The following is a 17,147-nucleotide window of genomic DNA, read 5'->3' as shown; positions in this document are numbered from 1 at the left end:
AAAGAAATTCAAAATTTTTACTCAACAAAAAAGAAGTCAAGCCACTTCAAAATTTAAAGCGTTAATTGTCTTTCTCAGGCTTGAAAGTAAACATTGACGTCAATTATAATGCTTTTGCCAAACATTGCGTCAGATTAATAAAAAATAAATTATCAACACCAATCCAGGAAATATCTTTTTGATCGTGACTGGAAATATGATATGAAAAAAGAGTAAAACCTTGAGATGTCCAGTTTAAATTAAAAAAAACTTTTAGGTTTTTGTTAGTTATAGCCAGTTAACTTAAAAAACTTTTAGGATTTTGTAGCGTCAAAGATATTTATTTAAACTCAACAAATATTTACACGTAGCTTCTAACTTTTTCAATATTTTGCTTGCGTAGTTTTCAAAGAAGGACAATAATATGATTGGAATGGTGAGTATTCCACTCATACTTATCTTTACAACGATGCAATTAATTATTGCTACAGTGGTAAAGACATTTACGGGTGGTAAACTTAAAATGGGACGGTTAATCTTCAAACATCGCGTAGAGGTTTATCTGGTGCAAATTATCTTTGGACACGCTATTTACATCTCTCCCAGATCGGGAAAGTTTTGAACATTCATACAAATATGGAACAGTTGTTTGAAAGGGTCAGATTAAGAGTTGAAGCTATCATGTCCTGAAAATCTATGTGAAATAATAATTTTAAAAAATGAAGTGTCCGAAGCTTCGTCAAATTTAATGAGACGCTCTTGAACAGGTTATCTGATAATCCAATGGCGGATTGGCGGCCGCCCACGCTAAAGCTCTAAAGGAAGCGGGCCAATTTCCCATCGGAGAGGAATGATAGTCGGCCTTTGATGTGCCGCATCCTAAGTCGGGCTCAACAGCCCTTGCCCGTAAACCTAAAAATATTTCGGTTGGACCCGCCAATCCTTGAAAACGAGGGCTGGGTTACCAGACCTCCTGCTGCAAAATTCTGGACGCGGTCTCGCAAAATTCCGTAATGTAAACCTTCCAGATGTTGAAAATTTTCCCGACCTTCAGAGCTTTAGCGTGTCGGATGAAAATTTCACCATCGGGTGCCAGATAATAGACGATATCGGATTTAGATAAATGCAATGCATTCTGGTTTCTAGGGACTCTCAAAGGAATTATAATAGATCAATTATAATAGATTATAATTCCTTTGAGAGTCCCTAGAAACCAGAATGCATTGCATTTATCTAAATCCGATATCGTCTATTGAACAGGAAGCTTACTTTAATAATTAACGTCTAAATCACGTGACGTTATCCTTTTAGAGCAATCGAGTTTATAACCCTTGGAGGGACTTTGGGTTGTGTGTTATCTTAGCCGAATGGAGTTTGATACAGTTTCAAAAAGTGTTAACGAGAAAATATCTCAAGACAGAGAGGATAGAGTCAACTCGAAAGAGTTATCATAAAGAGCTACAATCTTGTTTTATTAGAGCCAGCTAACTTTTGATGAGATACGGCTGTTCTCATTATTTTCACACTTCGAGTCATAAGGTGTTCTTATCACGTTCTTATTTTCTGAAAACTGATGTTTATAGGTCTAATACCTTATTTTTATTCCCATAGCTGACGACACGCAACGTTCATCTAACGTTATATGGACGTTGTGAACATTAGATAAATGTTGAAATGACGTTGTGTGTCAGCAAGGTCGATTAACGAATAATTTTGTTTAAAATTCAGCTGTTCTCGAATTCTTCTTACTTCTGACATTTTTGAGCCGCACTGTTCTTATGATAACATTGTTCTTATATAAAAGAAAGAGTGTATTTTTCATGAAGAGGAATTAACATTAGCAAACCAAACAAGTAACTTAGAAATAGATTTTTTTTAGTGAAGTCTCAACCTGGTCTTAATGAGCTCTCAAACAAAAGAATGTTAACGAATTCTTTTGTTTTTGTCACCATAGCAACACCAATATCGAGCACGAAAAAGTATTATAGAACAGCAACACGAAGACAAGATGATTAAAATCACGATTGGGCGAAAGAAGAAGAAAGGTGAGTGAAAAACAACTAAAAAGTCAAAATTTGTTATTTTTTCTCAAAATTTTTTGAAACAATTTTTCGTAAATTTTTTGAAATTTCCACAAACTTTTCTTTAAATCCTCAATCAAGCACGTTTATAAACTTCTCAACAGAAACACGACGTGACGTCTTTTTTCATTGCTCATTTAACGTCGAGTTGCGGTTAAGCAGGTATAAAGCTGGCAAATCGTTTGTACTTTATAGCATTGGTTTGTGACGTACTTTATTACTAGATACATTATATGACATCCGATCACACGTTTTTTTATAAGAACATCCAAAATTTTTGAAGCCTTCGGATGTTCTTAACTTTTTAAGTTTTAAGCCTAAAAATGTTCTTAACATGTTCTTATTTTCACCATTTTGTGAATATTTTTTGCCATTTTCCTAAGAAATAGGGTGTTTTTGAGTTCACAAAGCCTTAAAAATGTTATTAATTAACTTGTTCTTAACATTTTGGCCAGCGAGCCATATGTTCTTATATAGTTTATTCTTATAAAAAAAACGTGTATGTTGGAAAGTCTGATCCAGTCAAGTAGTTAGAGATCAACGGTGTGGTAGGGTCCTAGAAAATCTCTGAGCTCGAGAAATGAAAGACTGGTTGAAATTAGCCCTAAAACATGATATGTATCCCTCAAAATGAAATGTTTTTGACAATTTTTATTCTGGTTATAAATTGCTTCTAATTGTGCGATGAGAAATTCACATGGGGCTATGGAACATTTATTTTATCTCCTTATCAAAAAAGTTTCATAATTCTTAACAAATTAACCAAAATTCTTTTTCCAAGCCGAAAAAGGGGTCTAGTTTGTCTAATTTTCTAGAAAACAGTCCTATTTTCGAGTTTATTGAGGAAAAAGGGTGTGAAAAGAGTAGGCTACAAATGTTACACTTTCAATCAAAATATTTTCCGTAATTTATTCTTATTGGAGTGTCTAAGGCTCTAATATTTTTGAATAATTTATCCTATCACGTCCTGTTGTTGTCAAATTCAGTTCAAATTGTTGAGAAAAGGGACCTTCCTTTACGTAGGATTTTTACGTAAGAAAAACGCTTAATGAAAAACTTGGAAAGAAAACTTACACCATAAGGCTTTCAATGGGACAGCTATTTAACCAACACGAAATATGATGAATTATTTCTTTGGATTTTTGAATACTGTATCACAAAAGTTTGGACTGAATTTTTTTTTTCATTTTTAGCGAGATTGTTTTAGGGAAGGATTCTATCCTTTTTGTATAAAAGGGTTCGAGATTCTAAGAGAAATTCGACATACTGCTCAGACGAAACTCTCTCGACCATCGAACTCTTGTTTTGTGGAAACAAGATCAGTACTACAGTGTGTCTCAAAAAAAAAGCTGACATATTTTTTATATAAAGTAAAATCCCCATGATTTATGCAAAATTTTATGACTTGTATACTTAATCATTTCAATCTCCAAAACCTATTCGATCATCTTGGGAAATTGAATATCTATCATTGATTGAACAGAGAATTTTAATCTTAAATTTATCAATTATTCTAAGCGAGGTTTAGATAAAAATTTTCCCGTTTTTTTTGGAACACACTGTAATTATGTAGGCGATGCTATTGTTTTCACATTTTGTGCCTGAACCGAAAATCACTATGTCCGCTAATTAGTCGAGCTACTCTATCCAAGTTTTTGTCGGCGATGGCAATTTATTTTTCTCAATCTTTTTCTATCCATTCTTTTTCTTCTTATAGAACGTGAAGAAGAGACGAACGGTCACGTCAACGGGACGACGGCGAAACGTAAAAGTATAGCAAGCATAGAAGTCATCTCATCAGAACCAAGCAACGAATTCGCCGACATGGCCTTAGATCGAGATACGCTTAAAAAAGAATTACGGAAATTTACTCGTTCATTTCTCATATACATGATTTTGACCGTTTGCGATATGGTTTTGGGAAGTTTGTTGTTTTTATACATAGAACATTGTTATGAGATCGTTCCTCCAAAGTATTTACCGATGGAAGCAAATTATATCAAAATATGTAGTTTGTTGGAGAAAAGTAAACTACTAGAGATGCAGAATGGTTCCTTGGTGACCAATCAGAGTGCAGAGATTAAGGATATAAAAGCGATTTGTGATGAAATGGAGAGTTTCAAGCAGCATGTAGAGTGTTCGTTGAACAAAGAAACATTCTCGAAATGGTTCGAATATACAGCCTCCATTGGCTTTACAGTTGGTGAGTTAGTTAATCTTAATGAGAAATTATGTTCCTGGACCTCTGTGCAAAATTTCATCTCTACACCATTTTTGTCAGGGTAGTTATGCAATTCCACCTGACTATATCTACACGTTTTTTTTTTTTAAATATCAAAAAACTTTTGAAGCCTAAAATTTCCTTAGAATGTTCTTATTTTCACCATTTTGTTAGTATTTTTGTCCATTTTTCTAAGAAATTGGGTGTTTTAGAGTCCGCAAAGCCTTAAAATGTTCATAACTTTGTTCTCATAAAAAACGTATAATTGAAAAAGACTTTCCTTGGCGACTTGAAGATGAAATTGTCATGGTAAAAAGTGATAATTCTTGGGGTAATAGTCGTTTTCCCGATGTATGATAAAAAATAGAATTATGGAAACCGCTATTTGCAAAAAAGAAAAGAGCCATCCATCGGTCAAAACAAAAATTAAAACCGTTTGGTTGTAACTCGAATCCGCACAGGGAACACAAATTTAGGATTAAGTGAATTTCAAATTATGAGGTAAGGAAAGGTATTGTTAACTGAAGGGACGAGAAAACTTGCTCGAGTTAAAGAGACATTTCAGTTATAGAGGTTCGAGTTAAAGAGGTTCGAGTTATAGAGGTTCGAGTTAAAGAGGTTCGAGTTATAGAGGTTCGAGTTAAAGAGACTCTGCTGTATAAGCCGTAAGGTCGGAAAAATGAAAGTTGAACCGTTCTTCAATGTGCCATTCCATTTTATATCCGTACAGGTGTAAGAACATTTCCAGAGGGTAATCCGAGAAAAATTTCCAAGGGGTCTTTTTTCATTTTTCCTAGAGAGTAAAAAGTTATTTTAAGATTTCCAGGGTGAAAAATGATTTTAGTTCGTCCACCCTCATTTTAAAGGTACGAAAAGAATTTTTCCAAGGGTATTTTTGCAAACTTTGTCATTTTCCTGGGGGTATCCACACATTTACAATAATTTTTCTGACTTGAAATGGTTCGTCCATCCCCTGTATGGTTTTTAACGGAAAAGCCCAATATCTGTTAACAGTATTCTTTTAATTTTTCTGTGTTCATTTTTTCAGGATACGGACACGTGGTGACGCGGTCAACAACGGGCCGTATCGTGACCATGTTCTACATCATCCCCACCATAGCATGTACGATGGTCATGTATATACATGCCGCTAATGTCATTATCACTATCGCTAAAATCGCCATTCTAGACATTGAAACCCGATGGTTGAAACATTCCAAAGTACATTACGCGACTGCTAAAGTGTTCGGGCTACAGTTGACGGTGACGACTTTACTCGTCATCGGTTCTGCGTTGTTTTATACGTATAATAACATACGGGAGATGACATTCATTGACGCGTTATATTTTACCATTACGTCATTAACGACTATAGGGTTTGGTGATTTCACGTTAGATTTCACGAAATATTTAGACCAAGTTCATTTGTTTATTGTTCTATGTTTTCTATGGTTTTTCGGTATGGGCATGGTTGCGTCGCTAATCGCTGGCTTAAGTGAACTCGTCTCGAAATACAAATTCGGTAGCTTGGCTAAGATTATTAAATTGAAATGTTGCTGTGAGTTTAAAGTGGAGAGAGATCCAGAAAGAGATTTAGAGGAGCAGGAAGGATGCGACGAATGTCGTCAAAATGATGAAGATACTCTTGAAGAACGTTATCGAAAAACGACATTGACCAATCAATTTGCTGAATGAATGTCACGTGGTTTAGTAATGGCCAATGAGATTAAAGGATTGGCGACACGTGATTAGCCAGTAGAAACGAAGGATGGAAGTTTAACTGAAGATACAGTAAGTAGTTCTAATATCGACATCTCTCATCTAATTCCGACACTCTTCTTAAACGAATGAGATGTCGACATTAGACAAACTTACGGTATAACGCTCGAGGCTGTTTTATTTTAAAATGTACATAAAATGTAAATTATTTTTCCAAGTTTATTGAAAGAGAAAATTGATATAATAACTGAAATTTCAATTCCCTATCGTAAAATACGGGAGGCTGCTTAAGGTCAAGGTCATAATATTTGAGAAAAAGGGAAATCCACCAGGAAGTTTTGAAACTACAATCGATTTGTAAGTGCTCTAAATTAGGTTCGAAGGGTAGAGTTTTAGCTCTGAGTTTTAACGCTAGACTTAAGGTTTAGGAGCTTGGGATGTGAGGATCCAAAAGTTCAAAACAAGTCCAATAAGGCTCAGAATATAGTCTGTAAGTCTGCCAATCCCTTCCAAATTGAAATATTCGATTAAAATAAAGAAATAGCCCAAAATCGATTTTCTCGTCCTTACTTCAAAGCTTGAAAAACGTTAAAATAACCGAAATTCTCAATATATTTCAACCGTGATTGTAGGAAAAATCAAGCTGTCAGTAATGCTGAAAATGACAAATTTCCCGAGATTTTTCGAGTTTTGCTACACAAACCTCTGTCTTGAAAATGTCAATGGGTTGGTTGGTGATTCTCAAAATTTTGTTTATTTTGCCCCAGTGAGAAAAAAGAAAACATCAGTTTAGTTCTCCAGTTTTTACCAACAGAGTTGAAATTTCAAGGTTAATTTTCTCACTGAGCAGGGGTCTCACTCACTATAGTTAAACAATGGTATTTTGTTGAGTTCTGATAGGGTTTGAGAGGCGGGTATCATAACTTTTAAGAAGAAATAAAACACAGCATAAGTGAATTTTGATATCTCAAGCGTCAAACTAATTAATTGATGGGAAAGACATGAAAAAAACTATTATACCTACGTACTACCTATTTTCTTGAAAAAATCAGTGAAAAATATTCACATGTTAATGGATAGACTAAATATTTTCCCCTGTTTAAAATTCGAATAGGATATTTTTGACAAAACTAAGCGATCTTCATTAGAAAGGAAATAGAGAGAAATAAATTGGAATAAAAAAAAGATGTTTAATTGACAAAACAAACGAGTAGGGAAGCACTTGAAAATAAAGTTTGAAAGTAATTAGAGGTGTAAGTTTAACTGATTTTTCTTAGACTGTCTGATTATCGACCGCCGGAGGCGGTTTCTTTCATAGTGGTACGCTAATCTCGTTTTGCCTTGGCTCATTACTTTGTCTGCCATTTACTTTCGGTTTTTTTAACTAGATTACCCAGGTGTTTCTCTTTTTTTCCCTGAATGTCTTTTATTCGGAATTGAATAATCGAGACATGAAAAATGACTATATTGTAATCTGTTTTCAATGAATAATCTAAAATGTACTGGAGATGACATGTAGGCGTTAATAATGTGCGCGCGCTCTTTCGCGAGCGTGATGGAAGGCGGTCGTTTCAGTGTGGTTTACATCCACACTGTGACCTAGTTTTTTTTATATATTTGAGAAACTACATTACCCTTACGAACATATACTACTTACAAAAAACAAACACAGAAAACATAAATAGCTCCTCCCCCTGCAAGGCACTAAGTGATATCGCCAAGGGTACTAAGCTATTGAATAAAAGAAAAAACTTAAAGGGAAAACCATCACTGAAAGGGTAAAAACAAATATTAAAAAATATTAGAGCTGTGTAAGAAAGATCATTAAACTAAAATAAGGCACCACTAAACCTCTCAGAGTCAAGAATAAATTCAAAGGCAAGATTAATTATTGAGTTGCTTAGGTTGAAAGGTAATTCTCTGGATCACCGTACAACAAAAGGTTGAAGAGCTTAGAAGGGCTTAGTGGATAAATATTTATGTCTAGGTACTAAAGTTTGTTGTCTGATTACCAATTCTTTAAAAGGGGACACATCTTTAGAAGTGAATTTAGCAAATAATATCTTGGGACCGTTTTTCGAATTCGTTAAAAATTTTAATTAATACTTCAGGAAATTAAGACATCAGGAAAAACTTGTGAAAATCTGGAACTATTTGTTGATAAAGAATAGTGTAGAGAAAACTATGAGAAACTCCGTTTCGATTGATATTTAACAGAATACACATTTTTTTAATAAGAACACACAAAAAATCTTTGAAGCCTTCTTGAAATTTTTAGTTTTAAGCCAAAAATGTTTCTTAACATGTTCTTAATTTCGCCATTTTTTGAGTATTTTTGTCCATTTTCATAAGAAATTGGGCGTTTTAAGGTCTGCAAAGTCTTAGAATGTTCTTAACATGTTCTTGACATTTTGGCCATCGAGGCTTTATGTTTTTATATAGTTTGTTCTTATAAACGTGTAGTAGTCATTGATTATTTACTATCTTTAACCGTATGTTCCCAAAGGGAGAAAGTCCAGCCTCACTTTCACAAAATATAAAAGATAATTTTCTCTTATACGAAAACATCAAGTTGAATCGTGAAATGTCAAAGTAAAATCTATCTCAATAAAATTTGCAGCGTCTGACAGAATTTGAATTAGATAGCGGTTTTGTGCTCGTTAAAAAGATATTTTGGAGTGGAATATTATCAAAAATAAAAAGTCTGGAAAAGAAGAAGAAGAAAATCAACTTCTTGTAGAGGTGCTATGTGCCCACCATTGAATAACTGGAATTTTGGATAACACCAAGGGTTAATACACAGGTTGCAAAATTAAAGTCTGAAGACAAATCACGCTTTTACTCGAAATTTTTATGTGCTTGTTACATGACATTTATTTTTGATTGGTTCGAATTTATTGACACTAATAAAGTTATCAGCTGTAAATTGTAAAGCAAGTAACATGAGAATAAAATCACATGAACTTTTTCAAGTAATCACATGTTTTGACTGCATTGATGTAATTTTGCAACCCGTGTATTTATTACACCGTATTTTAAAGCGAGAGTAGGGGAGAGGACAATTATAATTAATCTCCTCCTTGGCTTTTCCCTTTGACCACATTTGAGCATCTTCCATCTTCCTTTAGTAAAGGAAGCATCTCAAACTACCAGGGCTACGACCTTGTAACTTGTAATGGCAAAATTTGGTTCCATGAGCATTAACAACCCCCTGTCGGAAATAAAGGAGCTTTTGACTTGAAATTTTCACCAGTGATAGATGTTGATAACATCTAGGACAATGTGCAAACTTTCAGGTTGATCACATATCTAGTTGATATTCTACAGAGCAGTCCGTATTTTACAGAACAGTCTGCATTTTACCCGAAATGGACACTTTCTGCGCAGCCGTTTGTCCCATTTTTACGGAAATTTGACTGTATCATATATACCTTTAAGTCAATAACATTTTCAAACCCTTAGATACGGTAACCTAAATCTGATTCACAATCTTGAGACACCTTGCAAATTTAAGATTCCCCGTCCCCAGAAACAATGTTGAGTGCAGTAACAGCTTGATTCCATAAACAACATTGTTTTGGGGGAGGGAGGATTGCTGTGTCTCGCATATTTTGAAACAGATTGTAGGCAAAAAGGGCCATTTTAGAACCGTCTGTAAAATATACGTTGTCAACAGGTGGCCAAAAATCGTGAGAGTTTTTGGGTTTAAAGTATATTTTAGACGTGTAGCTAAATGATCAGAACACCCCGCGACTTATAATCTTTTTCAAAACTGTAGACTTGAACCCGGCTCGAACCACCAGCCACTGCAAAGCCGAAATTTGAAAATATTTATTAAGGACACTAAACTGTTTATACGGGTGAACAGACCTAGGCAAACTGTGCCTAGGCATCTAGCCACTTGTTATTTTAGTAAAAACAGTAAAAACAGGACGTCCGGAGGGCCGTGGAAGAAACATCGACATGAAGAAGATAACAATCAAACAAAAAGAATTCAAAGAACTCAAAAAGAATCTGAAGAAATTATTGTTCAATTATATGAAATGTCTGTTAGGGTTGACCATATTCGAATGCGCATGCGCCTACTTGTTCTACTACGTGGAACATTGTAGCCACGTGACTCCAAGGGGTAAGTAAATTCACTGAGCTCTAAAATTGAAACTGGAACGAACAAAACGTTAAAGGTTTTGTTTTTAAATAAGAGTGCTATCGTTTGCTTACTCATCAATGTTAATTCACAAGCTTTTTCACATTGGATTGACACGGATGTGGAGCAAGATTGGTCAGAAAGATGAAAATATTTTTTGCTTATATCAGCATAATATAACAATAGACCACATTGTCCTGATATGAAATATGTGTCTGGTATGAAACGGGAACACTTATGTAAAAATAAAACCTTTAAAGTAAGACAACATCCTGAAAAGGATATTTACAAAGTACCTTCCATTTGGTGTTTTTTTTAAATATATCTGTGACTATTTTGCCTGAAAGCTTTAACTTGACAACTGCTGAAACTAAATAAAGTTACACTTTGAATTCTAAGTTAGACTATCTTTCGATGAAGCTCTGAGCTATCAAATACCAAGACTTTGGTATTTGCTTACGTTGAATCAAAAATAAAAATCTATACACAGTGTGTCCCGAAAAAAAACGGACAAATTTTTTAAATAAAGTAAAATCATCATTTATGCCAAAACAAGTGATACTTTTATGGACCTACCTGGTTATGCATTTAACACATATATAATTGATATCTACGTGAGCATGAACGTTTAAACAATCATTCAGAACACAAATAGTGACGATTTATTAAAATTAGTCGTTTGTTTCTTATAAAATAAACGTTTCGAAACCAAAATTTGATGCTCTTGAAATATTCTTTCATATTCAAGACTTTGTGAGCAAAAAAAACATATATCTCATCAAAATATTGAGTAATTTGGCTAAGAACATTGATGTATGCTTATTAATAGTGATTCTTATAGATAAACATGCGTTTTTTGAGCTGAAAAGTTTTTTGACCCATCTTTTACCTACTTTCATGCAAAAAATCAGAAAAAAACAACGATCCAATATTTCACAAAGTCCAAAAACCCTTTTTTTATCCGTGTTTTGGCCCAAATTTGCCCAAAAACATTTTTTTTCGAAAATCGGGCTCCGTCACATTCGAGGGTTTATAGTTATGCATCTTTGTGCAAAAAGTCTTAAAGAATGTTGAAAGAGCCAATCTCGAGAAAAGCTAATACCTAAGTAATTGATAATGTGCTTATAAAAAAATATCGAATTCAGCTAGTTTTTCTATAAAAATACGCCAAGCAACCAGAATTAATGTCTAAACACACATATTCTTCAAAAGTAAGACCTCATGAGCAAAAGAAACATCTATCTCATAAAAAAATTAAGTAATTTGACTAAGAACATTGATGTATGCTTATTAATAGTGATTCTTATAGATAAACATGCGTTTTTTAAGCCAAATATTTTTTTTTGCGAGAATCTGCTTGAGCCATCTTTTACCTATGGTGGTACCCTACTTTCATGCAAAAAATCAGAAAAGATTAATGATCCAATTTTTCACAAAGTCCAAAGAACCCCTTTTTTAGCCGTTTTTTGGCCCAAATTTGCCACAAATTTTTTTTTTCGAAAATCGGGCTCCGTCACATTTCGGCCACCACCATTTTGCACCTTTGTACCAAAAATCAAATGATTCCTATGATTCAATCTCGAGAAAAGCTGGTAACGAACGGACGGACGGACGGACGGACAGAGGTGAATTTATAGGACCTCCAAAAACCTATTTCATCGTCTTGGGAATTGAATATCTATTGATTGAACATTGATTCTATTGATTGTAATCTTATAATCTTATATCTTATCAATTGCTCTAAGTTCAGTTTTTGATAATGAGTTTTGAAGATTTTACCAATTTCTCGTAGAGGGTTTTTATCTTCTCTTCATAGAGTGCTCGATAAGTTAAAAGAGCGCTCACTATAATAAAGATTTGACTCAATATTTATGTTTCAAACTCAGAGTTTCATTGCGCTCTGGCACCAATAGAACTTTTCATAAATTACGTCACGAACATCACTTGCCTCGTATTCAAACAGTTACAATGGTGATTATGTCTCTTGAGACATTAATTGATTTTTTTATGAATAGGAAGTAATTTTAATAAAATCCGCAGGTAGTTAATCACCACGGCATTAATTTTAAAACCAGTCAAGTAATGTTCGTAATTTATGAAAAGGTCTATCTCAAGTGAAAAGTATTATACAAATATGTATCCCCGTTTTTTTGGTACACACTGTATTATACATTCGATCTTTTTTTCTTTGAAAAGGTTACACGGGCAGTGAAGGTGTTGTGTTGAGAGCATGCGCGATGACAAACCATCCGAAATACAATCGAACAGAATCCAATATGCTGAGAAATGATTTGATGACTTTCTGTGAAGAGGTATTCGCGCTTCTACATTTTTCTCATAAGAACAAACTATATAAGAATAAGGCTTCGATGGCCAACATGTTAAGAACAAGAGGCTTTTTCAGAAAAAAAAATTGAATATAGGGGTGGAGGATATCAAATTTTTTTAGAAATTTTCCCCCATGGTTTCATCCATGTTTTCCAGTAAACAGCAAATTACCCCTTACCCATTTCTCCTCAATTTGGAATTCGATTTGTACTGTGCTCTTATTTCTTAACCCCCCCCCTTAAATCTTCTTTTTCTAAACACCGAATTTCTTGGGAAAATGGACACAAAAATTAGTCACAACTTGATGAGAATAAGAACATTTCAAGAACATTTTGAGGCTTAAAAACTGTTCTAGTGCGAAAAAGAATCGTTAAAATGCTTGATAAATCCTACACAAAACCTTACATAAAATCTCTTCACCAAAATTTCTGAATATAGTATCCCTTTAGTATCCCCAAGCTTTTGACATACCACGTGACCACTTTATTCTCACACCAATACAGGAGTTAGGGAAGATAGAAGCAAAGCGAACGAGAAAATGCAACCTAACAGCAAGTGCATTTTCCGAATGGTTTGACTTTGTTTACATCACAGCCCTGACCATCGGTATGTTGTTATTAAAAGTTCTAATAATCCCAAAATTTCCCAGAATACTCTATGATAATTCATTCATGCAAACGCTTTAAATATATGAGAAATACTGTTGAATACCTTTAAAGTTTTGTTTTTAAATAAAAGTGGTATCGTTTGCTTACTCGCATCAATTTTGATATAAAAGCTTCTGATGTTATAGACCTTTTCATAAATTACGTCACGAACATCATTTGCCTCGTTTTGAAATTGCCATGGTGATTAACTCCCAGCGGATTTTATTGCAACTACTATTCATAAAAAAATCATTTAATGTCTCAAGGGGTTGGATCACCATGGAAATTATTTGAATACGAGGCAAGTGATGTTCGTGACATAATTTATGAAAAGGTCTATTCAAACATTTTATACTCTAAAAGCTCTCATTTGAAATAGACCATATCATGGTCGAAATGAATCATGGGTAACCAGAACTGGTTGCGCTCCAATAACGACTTCTCATTGGTCGAACGCAAAAAACAATTGAAGCTTTAGACAAACAAAACATTGTTATCAGAGCGCAGTGGTCTTATTACCCTTCCAAACGCGAAATGGTCTATGATAACTAAAATCAGTGAGAAAATACTTGGCACAAAAGGGAAACCCCTCACGAAATTTTATAACCACAAACAACTTGGAAGCGCTCTAAATTAGGTTGGAAGGGTTAGATCTTAATACTTAGGACCTTAGGATCTGAGGATCCAAAAGTTCAAAAATGGTCCGGTAGGGCTTGAAATATAGCCTAGAAACCAATAAATCCCTCCCAGATTGAAATATTCGAAGAAATCAAGTCGAAGGCCCGAAATTGACATTCTCGCTTGAACTTCAATTTTCGAAAAATGGTAAAATAGCCAAAATTGCCAATATGTTATGGCACTGATTGTAACTCATGCACAATTCAAAAGCGCGGGTGAAAATTTTGATCGAGTATCTCATATTTGACAGGAGGAGACTGCACGAGAATATCAATAAAGCCTTTTATAATCCATGTGATACAGTAATATGGATATACTTTAAGTATTAGGAAAAACAAATTCTCCGTTCATTTCTGAACAATGATAACGCTCTACCAGGGTATAAAGCACTCTTTTGAATCTAAAGTCAGTCATACAGTAATATGGATGTATTTGCAAATCTGACTTGCGATTCAAGAAAGTGTTCTATACCAGAGCGGTATATCAGCCAAGAATAGAGACAAATTTATTTTCCGATACTCGGAGTTTCGTGCCGTTTCAGGCAGTCTTCAGTCAGATTTTAAAAAGTTATATAAATTTGTCTCTATTCTTGACTGGTAATATATGGGTATATATAATTGTCTAGCATGCAGACTAGAATGTGACGGGTAAATAAATTTGACGAAGCTACAGATAACAAACAAATAACAACATTTTTTTCGATAATATTTCAGGTTACGGCAATACGGTGCCGTATTCGGCTGTCGGCAAAATATTGACTATCGTTTTATCCATCCCGTTAATCGGTATGACCGGTATCAATTTGACGTATGCCGGTGACCTCATCGTTACATTGACCAAAGTAAGTGTTTTCAGCAGAAACCTTTCACAAATTCATCAGTGATTTTTTTTTAATTTTGAATTTGTATGCTGGTTCCTTTGTGACTTGAACAAATGTTGAATGTTTTTTATAAGAGCATCGAAATTTTGGAAGCCTTCGAATGTTTTTAACTTTTTGAGTTTTAAGCCTAAAAATGTTCTTAACATGTTCTTATTTTCGCCATTTTGTGAGTATTTTTTGTGCGATTTCCTAAAACTTTTGGCCAAAAAACGTTTGCACTAAAAAACGTGTAAGCAAAATGCAGTTTAACTTTAAAAGTAATTTTCTAATTTTTGACAAAAACTAATTTTGGCTAATGGTAGATTAAAATCCTTTCTTGAGAAGGATTTCGGTTTTGGAAAGTATTTTCCAAACTTCTCAAGCTGGTTCACAGAAAAATCCGAATTCTAAACGCTACTACTTACCCAGTTGATACACAACGTTGTTTCAACGTTTATCTAACGTTCACAACGTCCATATAACGTTAAATGAACGTTGAAACAATGTTGTGTGCCAGCTGGGTATATTTTCCTTTTCAATTCAACTAATCAAATACTATCAGATATTATCAAATACTTTTTTGTTTAGGTTGTGATGGTCAAATTCGAACGCAGTTTTTATCACCGAAAATCCGTCAAAATATGCGCAAAGAAAGTGTGCGTTGTTCAATTCATGCTGCTTCTGTTGGTTTGGATCTTGTTCGCGTGGTGCGCTTATTACGTTCAACGCCCCCGATTGGCGCCCATTGACGCCATTTATTTTGTTTACGTTACCTTGACAACTATTGGATACGGAGATTATTACTTCCCAGTTGACATGCGCGTTAAACATGTTGCGCTGTCAATCATCGTCACCCTTTTGTTGACGGTTGCTATGGCAACTTTGGCGTCAGTCATTACGAGTATCGCCGAGATTGTTAGGAGCATGAAGATCGGAGAAGAGTTGAGAGCTAGTCTAAGACGGAGTATTAAGTCTGGGCGTAAAGTGGCTGGAGAGACTTTTTCAATGAATCAACCTGAATAGAGTTTTACCGTCAACCGATAAAAAACGGACATTGTTTTGAGATCAGTCATTCTATTTTAAGCTGTTGGTTGTTTTTGTACGAGCCTATGGATTTTTAACAAAATGAAGATTCTGGCCATAAAATGGAAGTGGAAAATGATCAAATTGAAATTAGCTTTTCAACAAAACACTAGTTTTGTCAATGCGAACTTAATTAAAATTTTGGAGATGCTGATAGCAAAATGAAGGTAGACTGCTTTGGAATAGAGAGCATTATTATTTAACATTTCTCAAACAGCCGATATATCATTAAATTTAACGTTATGTCAATATAAATAATGTATACACGTTTTTTTTTTTATTAGAACACCTAAAATTTGGCTGAGCCTGGATGTGCTTATTCTTTTTAGCAATTTTCAGCCTAAAATGTTCTTAAATGCGTTCTTAATTTTTCAGACTACTCTAAATCGACAATATGATACAAAATAAAGAGGACTTAAATTTAGCAAAATTTGGACAATATTTGACTCTCGACTTTTGAAGATCCACCCCTAAATTCGGTTAAAACTGCTTAAAAAGAGGAAAAAATTGTAGTTTCTTGTCATTTTTTTCCAAACTGAGGCTGGGCATGTTCTTAAGATGTTCTTAATTTTTCGACGAATTTCAGCCTATATGTTCTTATAAACTAGGTTCTAATAAAAAAAAAAACGTGTATTAAGTCCTTTTTTTTCAGGAAGGCACCTTTATTTTGCTGATTTTTACTATTATTTCAAGCTATGCGCTAACCTTTCCCCGCGTTTGTTATCCCTTAAAGGTTTTGTTTTTAAATAAGAGTGATATCGTTTGCTTACTCATCAATTTTATTTTACAAGCTTTTTCACATTGAATTGACACGGATGTGGAGCAAAATCGGCCAGAAAAGGGAAAAGAAAAACATTTTTTTTGGTTATATCAGTATAATGGAACAATAGAGAGACACTGTTCTGATATTAAATATGTGCTTGATATGAAACGGGAACACTCATGTAAAAGTAAGGCCTTTAAGGCATGATAACATCATCTTTCGAAACAAAGCCGAAACTTATTTTTTCTATATTTCTATCTGGTTGAGTTGCAGATGTCTTTGAAATCCATTTTAAGAACTATAGATGCTTTCAATGAGCGCCCCGTCAGAGCCTTGGACTGACTACACAATTCCTCTCACATGACATAGGTTGACACGGATGAGGGTTCAATCACTTGCAAGGTGAACCGGTGCGAACCTCAGTCGCCTGTGCAACAACCAAAGTCAATGACCACTATAACACTACGTGCCAGCTAAGCCTTAGTGTCCGCTGTTGCGCTAAGGTTACTTTTCTTCGTAAATATTTCATAGGAAAGTTTATTGTAAAAGTTCCCTAAAAAGCATATCCGAATATCGGGATGGATTCAAATATTTGAATCAGTCAGCTGTTGAAAAGGACCCTCTACTGTCATGAATAAATTA

At 34.4% G+C, this 17,147-nt stretch overlaps 3 protein-coding genes across 4 annotated transcripts in view; 2 read left to right on the top strand and 1 right to left on the bottom strand.

The window, feature by feature from the left end:
- LOC136823022 (leukotriene A-4 hydrolase-like) overlaps positions 1-17,147 on the bottom strand; it is a 170,381-nt gene that overhangs the window by 18,144 nt on the left and 135,090 nt on the right. The window lies entirely within an intron of this gene.
- On the top strand, positions 302-6,249 carry LOC136823024 (potassium channel subfamily K member 16-like). The gene is made up of 4 exons (XM_067079325.1): positions 302-415; positions 1,934-2,024; positions 3,778-4,263; positions 5,330-6,249. The coding sequence occupies exons 1-4, from the start codon at positions 404-406 to the stop codon at positions 5,974-5,976; spliced, it is 1,236 nt and encodes a 411-aa protein (XP_066935426.1). The 5' UTR covers positions 302-403; the 3' UTR covers positions 5,977-6,249.
- On the top strand, positions 9,675-15,682 carry LOC136823050 (potassium channel subfamily K member 2-like). Its single transcript, XM_067079345.1, has 5 exons — positions 9,675-10,129; positions 12,344-12,459; positions 12,979-13,081; positions 14,514-14,641; positions 15,248-15,682. The coding sequence occupies exons 1-5, from the start codon at positions 9,964-9,966 to the stop codon at positions 15,680-15,682; spliced, it is 948 nt and encodes a 315-aa protein (XP_066935446.1). The 5' UTR covers positions 9,675-9,963.

Source organism: Clytia hemisphaerica, unplaced genomic scaffold (genome assembly GCF_902728285.1).
Source record: "Clytia hemisphaerica strain Z4C2 unplaced genomic scaffold, Clytia hemisphaerica genome assembly, whole genome shotgun sequence".
NCBI classification, from domain to species: domain Eukaryota; kingdom Metazoa; phylum Cnidaria; class Hydrozoa; order Leptothecata; family Clytiidae; genus Clytia; species Clytia hemisphaerica.
This window is presented reverse-complemented; position numbering and strand designations above follow the sequence as displayed.